The sequence below is a fragment of the Sander lucioperca genome, chromosome 3, assembly GCF_008315115.2.
Source record: "Sander lucioperca isolate FBNREF2018 chromosome 3, SLUC_FBN_1.2, whole genome shotgun sequence".
Taxonomy (NCBI): Eukaryota; Metazoa; Chordata; class Actinopteri; order Perciformes; family Percidae; genus Sander; species Sander lucioperca.
In genome coordinates, this window is record NC_050175.1 from 40,310,459 (window position 1) to 40,319,574 (window position 9,116).

General features: G+C 38.5%; 1 protein-coding gene across 1 annotated transcript in view; it reads left to right on the forward strand.

The window, feature by feature from the left end:
- Positions 1–8,902, forward strand: part of luzp2 (leucine zipper protein 2) — a 180,014-nt gene extending 171,112 nt beyond the window's left edge. The window contains exons 10-12 of the mRNA XM_031290079.2: positions 17–118; positions 3,565–3,639; positions 8,017–8,902. Of these exons, the coding sequence (XP_031145939.1) occupies positions 17–118; positions 3,565–3,639; positions 8,017–8,124 (285 nt within the window). The 3' untranslated portion in view covers positions 8,125–8,902. The remainder of the gene's footprint in view (positions 1–16; positions 119–3,564; positions 3,640–8,016) is intronic.
- The last annotated feature ends 214 nt before the right edge of the window (positions 8,903–9,116 follow it).

Here is a 9,116-nt window from a genome sequence, read left to right on the forward strand (position 1 = left end):
CTCTTTTTCCCAACAGGATATCTCTAAAGTTCAGAGAATTGTCACAGCCAGTAAATCACCCATGAACATCGGAGTAATGAGCAGAGAGAGCGGAGTTAAAGACTGCCAGATGGAAAAGGTGAGCCTTTAGAGTAATTAAACTATAATGGCCTATGTGACCTGAGGGCCTGTATCCATGAGGCTCATCTGTTCACCTTTTCACTGAATTCATGCTCAAGTACCTCATCACAAACCAGACAAGCCACTTTTACTTCAAGTGTCTTCATCAGGTTCATTGATTGGAAAACTTAATGCAGGAACTGCAACCAGTTTCAGCTTGATGATACATTCTTCAGTCAATAGTTGTTAGTTCAACTTTTACACTTATAATTTTGTTGAATTGCTTCTTATTGTACATTACCAAAGGATAACAATGTCCTTTGTTAAACATTGGTTATAAACAGCAGGGGCGTCAGACTGGGGGGGGAAAGGGGACTGAGTACCCAGGGCCCTCATGTGTGGAGGGCCCAAAAAGATGCTAGAATGAATAGCTGTGGATGCGGGGAGGGGCCCATAGAAAATGCCTTTCTACAGGGCCCAGAATTTTGTGCTACGCCGCTGATAAACGGTAAAGAGTATGGTAAAGAGTAGGGCTGAAGCCATTAAGCCTTTTTTTTAAGGAACACTGGTAAACATTCATAATTTCCTGATCTCAAAATGCAAAGACATGCTGCCTGTTTTTTCTTATTTAGATCATAGTAAACTAAAGGTATTTGGATTTGGAAATTGAAGACATTATGGGTTTGAGAGAACTTGTGACTGGCATTTTGTAAACTAAATAATGAATCAATTAATCAAACGTATATAATCTGACAGATCAATCAATAGTGACATTAATAGCATAAGTGTTTGTTGCAGCCTTAAATGTAATGATTCTAGTTACGCATTTTAACTGCAACTGCATGGGATAGTGCTGTAGTTGCAGTGAAGACATTTGCACATTCACAACAACTTCAAAGAGCTTTTCACTCATAGCTGCACTTGCCCAGTGCAAACATACACTGAACTATACACTGGGGATCTTCATTGAAACATTTCAAGGAACCGAATGCGTTGCTGGTACTTTGGAAGCAGTTAAAGAAGGAGGGAAGAGCAAAGCAAGCACTGACACTTTTTGTTGAGGACTTTGGTATCGTATAGTCACAGAATTGATTCTTTAAGATCTAGGCAACTGTGAGCAGTCAGTCATCACGAAGGCACCTCTAACCCTATCAAAACCAACAGGATTTGAAGAAAGCAGGGGAAGTGAACAGGGTCCATAAGGATTTTTGACAAGTGGCTATCAAGAACTATTACAGTTATAAGATGATAGACCACTGAAAACAGGGGAGTACTGTACGGAGGGATGCCACCCAGACAGGAAATTATCCTCTGTGTAAACCGTGTCAACGAAATAGCTTTTTTAATGAAATTCTGCCAAAAACAATGTTCACTCGTATCCCATAATTGATTATAAAATTTTGGCTGGGTTGTAAAACAAATCCTGCAGCTAAAGAGAGAACCATTTTGATACAGATAACAGGAGACATATTTGATGCAGAGACTGAGATATGGTGTTTGCTCATGAACACCGCCACATCTCCCCGGTGGGCTGGGAGGAAATGAGGAGAGACAGTTTGTATTAGCGTGTATAGCTTGCAGTCTATGCTTCAGTTTGGAAATGAAATGCGACAGACGTCACACTTAACTGTTGAAAATATATGTATGTCATACACAATGCATTGGGCTGGAGATTGACTCACGGTGCTGTGACAAATCCAGGCGTTCACCTTCATTCATCACCCGTCCTACATGTGGTTTGATGCATCCAAATATTCTTGTGTACAGCAGGTGCTTCAAGCAAGTTATCAGGCTGTTCTCATCGACCATTCGTACATATAGCTACGAAAAGTAATGCACTGTAATTCGTATGTATTCCACATATTTTTCACTTTATGCACCACATTGACTGCTTCTGTATAAGAGCACAAAGATCTGCGTAGGGAAGAGGTCGGGGTGGATGAATGGCTCTAAAACCTAAAACACAGGGCTTTCAAGCAGGGGAGCGGAGTTTGTGTCCCGGAAAAAGTTAAGTGGAAAACACAAGACTTGCACCCAGGAAACGGGTGTTTGTGTCCCTAGAATTACTACTTCAATTCAATTTAATGTAATCATAGTATTAAATCATAACCAGAGCTCTTTGTGTAGCTGCCAGTTTGGACACAGACACTGATACAGATATACACATATAGAGAAGTATGATTAATAATAATTATAGCAGTTGGAATGATGAACAGTGGCAATTATAGTAACAAAGAAAGTGTAACTATGACTAGAAATTGTAGCAGTTCAGGGCGTAGCTGGGCGACTTAAGGGGACCTGTGTTTTAACTCAAACCACAAGCTTTTTTCTAATCTTAACTAGTCGTTGAGGTGGCTAAACTTAACTGTCGTTGCCGCAGGACAGTCACTCATGTCAGCTAAACTCAACTGCAACGGCTGCTGAACCGACCATAACCTCACGGTGCTCTGTACCCGGCTCACAGTCAACTTTTCTCCGCTAAATTTAACTGTAAAGGCTGCTAAACTTCACTGTCATGTGGCGATCGGCATCATTTCGTAGGATATCATACAAATTGTTGTGCATACGTTTTCATTCGATATCATACGAACCCGTTCATGACAATCCATTGAAGTAATTAACCTACCCAATAAGATTAGAGAGGAGTAATTAATGGACTTTATAGAGACCATGTTTAGTTTTAATCCTGTATAAAGCTATATTTTGGGCAGTTCAATTTGCAGCAATGTCACATGAAAGCAAAATTATTACCATGGGTGCAAAATGGCTTCAAGTGTATCACAGCAGTGAAAATGACTGACATTGCTTCTAGCCATATCCACGACTCTGTAAAAGAATAACATTAACACATCCTGTAGGCCTGTAGCTAATCAATATTCTCTGTATTGATGATTTCATGATTGATTGTTTAGTATATAAAATGTCATAAAATGCTGAAAAATGCCCATCTCAGGTTCTGAGAGCCGGAGGAGACATCTTCAAATTGCTTGTTTTTTTCCGACAAACACTCCAACCCCATTTACCATGATACTGTAAAAGACTGAGGAAAGCAGCGGATCTTCACTAGAACTACCAAATGTTAGGCATTTTTTATTTGGTAAATTCCTATACAATTAGCCATTATGCATTTATCAATTTTGTTGTTGATTAATGTACTGTTAATTTACTAATAAATAAATGATGTAACAGTGTAATCACAAGAAAACTGGAATACGAATAGAACAGTTTTTGTCTATACACATGTAAACTGTCATAAATCAGATGAGAATGTTAATTGGATGATTCTATGGCTGTAGAATAAGTACTGAAACTTCTAGTAGCTTTTTGGTGAAAATCAAACGTGCATAATAATGTCACTTAGAGTGGTTATTCATCTGATGTGTTTTCACTGAATACACACAGCTGGGAAATTGACACAACTTCTACACTGCACTGACATATTTTCCCTCTACACTACTCCTTTAGACTGGGGGCGACTGCTTCCAGAATCAGATGGAGAAATCAACCCCAGCTAGTAAAAAGCTACCAGAGCCACAGCAGGTGAGCTTCACTCAAATTTATATAATCACAGATCCAGACATTTAAAAAGTTTACTCTTGTTGCTGCAGTGAATTCTTCTTCTTTGGCCCCACGGGGAATTTTTCATCAGTGGGAATGTCGTACAGGATGAGGCTGATATTTTTCTATATTTTTCTTATGGTCAAGAAATCCCACGAAAAGACCAAAATCAACAATGTAGTTGGTCTCACAATATTTTTCGACTTAACTTCCTTGTCTGTGGCACTCAGCCAAAAGCCCATTGGTTCCAAATAAAGACACAAATCTTTATAAATAGGTTACTTTTTTTATTAAGGCTCAGTTTCCTAAAACAAAAACGTTAGTTACATGACTAACATGAGTACTATTTTCAGCCGTGGATATATAGTATAAAGTATTTACCGCACCGTCTATGACATGTATCTGGGACTCAAATTAAACTACAGTGCGTGTGTTCATGATAATGAAGGAACATGTCAACCAGTACAACTTTGGGGCTAATTTGATGTGTTTTTAATAGTTTTCGGACAACATGGAGGTCTATGGCAGAGAGGAATAAGCTGCACAGGGAAACATGTGTTAGTGGATCATTGTTGGTTTTGGTCTTTTAAATGAAAACTTGCCTTTTCATTTTCTTTTTTGACAACAAGAAATCTTTTTATAGCTATTTAAAAAATAAGTTTTTGCATTACCCAACAATCTCGTAGTCAAAATGTTAAAAAAAAAAAAAAAAAAACATGTAGCATGACAAGCATGTTTGAAGAAAACTTCATGGAAAGAAGAATTAAACAGATGTAACCAGCCCAGTATGGCTACACAGGGACTCACAACTAATAATAACCCAAAATGATTCAACTCAGTATGCAACTAAGTATGACACAAAGAAGTGAATCGAAGCACAGCAGATGATAGTGTGATGGAGAGAGACACAACGCCTTCAACACATTCCTAATAGAAGGCAACCAATGAATGAAGCCTAATATTCAGTGTGCCAAAGTCACATATAGTATGTGATATTCAATGCCCTGCCAAAGCCTATGCATAACTGCCTCCCTCATCATATTATTGAATTGAGTCACACCTGTTTGGTGGTGGCAGATGGTACAACAAAACAATGCATCTCATTAATGCAGTGCAAGACTGTGTAACTCTTGCATTCCAAGTGGCAGCGATCCATTTTTAGACACAGGCTATTTGCACAAGAATACGAGAATATTTCAAAAGAGATCTCGACAAATGGGCAGATTTGACTTCACTTGTTTGTTTTGTGCCAGAGAGATATTCTGAGAGATAGTCTGACTGAATTTGCTTTTAAAGCTGGACTGTGTCACTGATTCATAGCAGTACATGATAATGGTATTCGGTTTTAGATGCAATGCAGTGAAATAGTTCGACATTATGTTACATGTTATTGAAGTCAAAAGCAGTTCATTCCCAGAGGCATTTGTGCTGATCTGTATGAATAGAAGATGCAAGACAAAAAAAGAATTACAATAGAACAGTAGTGAACATTGTACATTGTAACAGAAGTTATGTTAAAAGATGATATCTTCTTCTCCAGTTTTTTTTTTTATTTTATTTTTTTTATGAGCCATAGCAACGTTGACAAACAAAAAGATATGACTTGTGACGTCTCATTTGCGCTATTGAATTTTCAGACATCTGACCTTTCCTTGTGAAGTCTTTTTTATCTCATTCATTGGGAAACTTTCACATTGTGTCGCAGTACTGAATCAACAATCAACTCACTTTTCCTGTTGTCAGCTGGTATCCTTCATGCACTGCACTTGCCGTTCCAGGTGTTGTCAACAATTTGATTAGTAATGATTTGCATCCTGGTCTTTGTGGATCAATCTGCATTAAAGTGCCCTCTATTCCTGTCACTACTCTACCTTCATTATGTGTTCTCATGTTCGATTTGGGAGACTGAGAACCTGAGTGGCATCTCGCCTAATGTTCAGCTGCTTTTGGAAGAAAAGGCTATTCTTGTAGTCTTGCACCTGTTGTGTTTTCCTACAACACAAAGAAGGGTTTAAATAACAGAGCAACACTGGCACTTTTTAGGCGAGACATATTGTACAATAAGCTCTCATCTATTCACTCAGTCTCCCATGGCACAGTGATCAGATGAAGAGGCTCTCATCGATGTGGCCTGAACATTGACAGGCTGACAGACCAACACCACATACCCACGGAGCAGTTTTCAGCCAGATTAACTGTAGCAGGGTTTCTGCAGGTTTCACCAAGTCAAATTCAAGACCTTTTAAGACCATTATGAATGAAGTTTAAGAACTTTATTAAAGTTGTGTGATGTGTTTTGTTACAATAGATGGAATTTATTTTAGTTGCCAACATATTAGAAATAAGAACACACCATTCGCATGCTGTGGCACAGTCAATTAGTTAATTAGTTAATTGGCGTGCACCCACATTTTCACTCACGGCCACAATAAAATAGGGCATTGGAGAGGGTTACTTTCTTTTTACTATTTATTTTATATCCATAGGGCAAGAGGGCACAGCTAACCTTGCCTTACAAAATTGTATTTCTAAAGTTTTCTTTCTATCTATGCCTACAAAAAACACAGTGACAACCTGTGTCTAAATTGTATGTATGTAGCAGTACAGGAGTTAAAACAAAGAAGTTGTTGTTTGTCAAATATTTGTTTAAAAAAATCAGCTTGACTGCTGACATTGGTAGTGCTGCTACTAAGAAAGCTGCTGCAATTTTTTTCTCCAAAAAATCCACCCTTGCAAAAAACTTCTGGATAACCTTAAGGGAGTTTTAGCTGGGGATAAAAAAGGAGAATCCCAGATCCACATCACAGTGGGCGGCAACCCTTGGTTGGCAAGAAGCCACAGGAGTGCATTCACTGAGAAATCGTTTGCCTGTAGATGGAAGTGAGAGTCATTGAATGCAGAGTCTCAGTCACTGACTCCCAGTATACATACTAATAAAAAATGTATTACTACTAGTATTTTATAATTACATAACTGCCCAATTATAGTATGGTCAAATTCAAAGTTTACTTTCAAGCTCTCCTGAAAGTAATCCGATAAATGTAGAGGCATGTGTTGCCTCTTTTTTATTGGTGCCTCAAGCCAGGTAATATAACTATAACCCACTGCCATGCAGAGTGATGTGTAACGCAATAATTTGCAAGCAGCCAGCAAGCCTAAAGGCATTCTCCAAAGTGACATTGGTAAACACAAAACAGATGCTTTTCTTGGGGAATTGGTTTCCAGAGCCTATGTGCTGTGCTTAAACATGTCATTGCCAAAACGGACTTAAATTATTCAAAGTACCAAAGAAAATCGCATTCCATTAATGAAATACATTGGAGCCCATTCATTTTGTCTTTAAAGTGTTTTGTAAAAATAGCAGAATAAGAGTAACACCCCCCTGCCCCCCCCCCCCCAAAAAATAAAAAATAAAAATACACTCTCTTAAACTGCATTTTGTTTAAATGCGCCACTAAACTGTACACAGACAGCTGTTGTTGTCAGTGTTGGTCTTCAAAACCCTGAGAGCTGCTGGTTTTCTGTCCCACCAGATAGTAAATTGCATTTATTCCCAAGTGTAACTCATTTTCTTGATAGCTGGTATGAAAACCAGCTGGACTCTGAAGCTGTGTCCCAATCCATGGACGCTACCCCCTTCCGAGTCAGCATTTCAAAACCTAGTACATCGTAACAGGTTGACAGGGCTATATTAAATATCGTTGCCTTGTAGAAAAATCTGGGAAAAATAATAACAAGGTGTACTCCATGCCCCCAAATTACAAGGCCACACATATATGTTCACCCTATCCACCCAAAATGCATTTTTGTTTTAATTTGTGAAGGTTGTATGTTAAAGCTAAAACTTAAAGAAATACGTGCACATTACTCCCGTATTAGCCAACCTACACTGGCTGCCCGTCATGTTCCGTATTGACTTTAAAATTGTAATGCAATGGTCAAGTTGGAAATGTTCATTTAAAGGGGTTTGCATTATTGCACTATTAGCTTTGGTATCTGTGCGACTGAAGAGGAGCAAACAACAACACTATGGTGAATTTTCCACTAATCCTGTTAGGGGAGGATGAGAGGGTTCAGACCAATAGCACTTAGTCTTTTCAAAGGCAACACCTTCATGTAGCTGCATCAACTGAAGTGGCAGCCCCTAAAATGAGACAGAAGTTGTGTGGTTAGAAAAGGAATCAAACTGTCTAATGACGATGCCCAATAGTAACCATCAATATTCTTTAAATAAGTTCCATTGCATCCCACAGATATATTTAGGAGCATTTCCTGATAAGATTATAGACCACCACATGTCTACTCTGGAATATTATTGTGACAGCCTCATTAAGAATCTTTATCTTCTGAACCTAACAGCAAAGGAGCCAAGCGCAGACTGAAAAATCCACCACAAAGCTCTCAGACGACAGCGTGGAGGCAGAGGGAGGCAGCAGCAAAAAGACAAAGCCCCATGAATACAACTGAGTGGACGGCATATCATCCCAAATGCAGAGCTCCTGTATTGCCTGAAGGATCTTTCTAAGAGCACACACTTGCGCACTCTCACAAAAAACAAATGTGCGCCCACACACTGACACACACACATTTAAACACACACACACACACACACACACACACACACACACAGCTACACGTACGCATATCAGCATTGTTTGCAAAAGCTGAGACACTGGAATTGTCAACAAATTTCAAACTGTCATCTGCAAACCTCCATAGTAAAATGGCATGCATTCTAGAAATTCTTTTTAAAAAGGTAGCAATGGCACTGGTAACTTGTTTCATGATTGTTCATTTGTTGTTTACTTATCTGAGTTTTATTCTGAGTAAGGACACTGCGTTCTAAATGTGTGATCTTTCTAGAAAAATCCCTTTGCACTGGTGAGGTCTGACACTGTATCCTGTGATAAGTATATCAATTGACACATAAAAAATACTACTACTATTACTACTACCCAACTTAAAATATTGTTTGTCACTCATTGTAGCAAGGTTAATTTACTCTACCACATTTTGAATTATAGAGGCTCAAGTTGGCTGGCCAACTGTTCAACATTTAATATTTCAGCACTCAAGGCAAAGAGCCAAAGACTCACAATGGGTCGTCTCCCTGAGAATGTGCCATGCACTGAGTAGTAATTCCTAGCTACATGTATCTGTGTTATCTGACCTTTATGTGTCCTTTCAATAAACTGTAATTTTCAGTAAATGTGTGAAGAATAAATGGTTATTTGTGGGAAAGAAATGAGTGAGTATGTTTGTGATCAACAGAGGAAAAGGTTGCCTGTGCAGAGAGCAATCAAGATGTACACCTTGTGAATGTTAATGACATGTCTACACTAGTAGAAGAGAGACAATGACACATCTGTGTTCAGAACAACATTTGTATTTTCCAAAAGAGAAATTGTTCATCACATAATTTTATAAAGACTTGATTTTTTGAATAATCATTTGATACA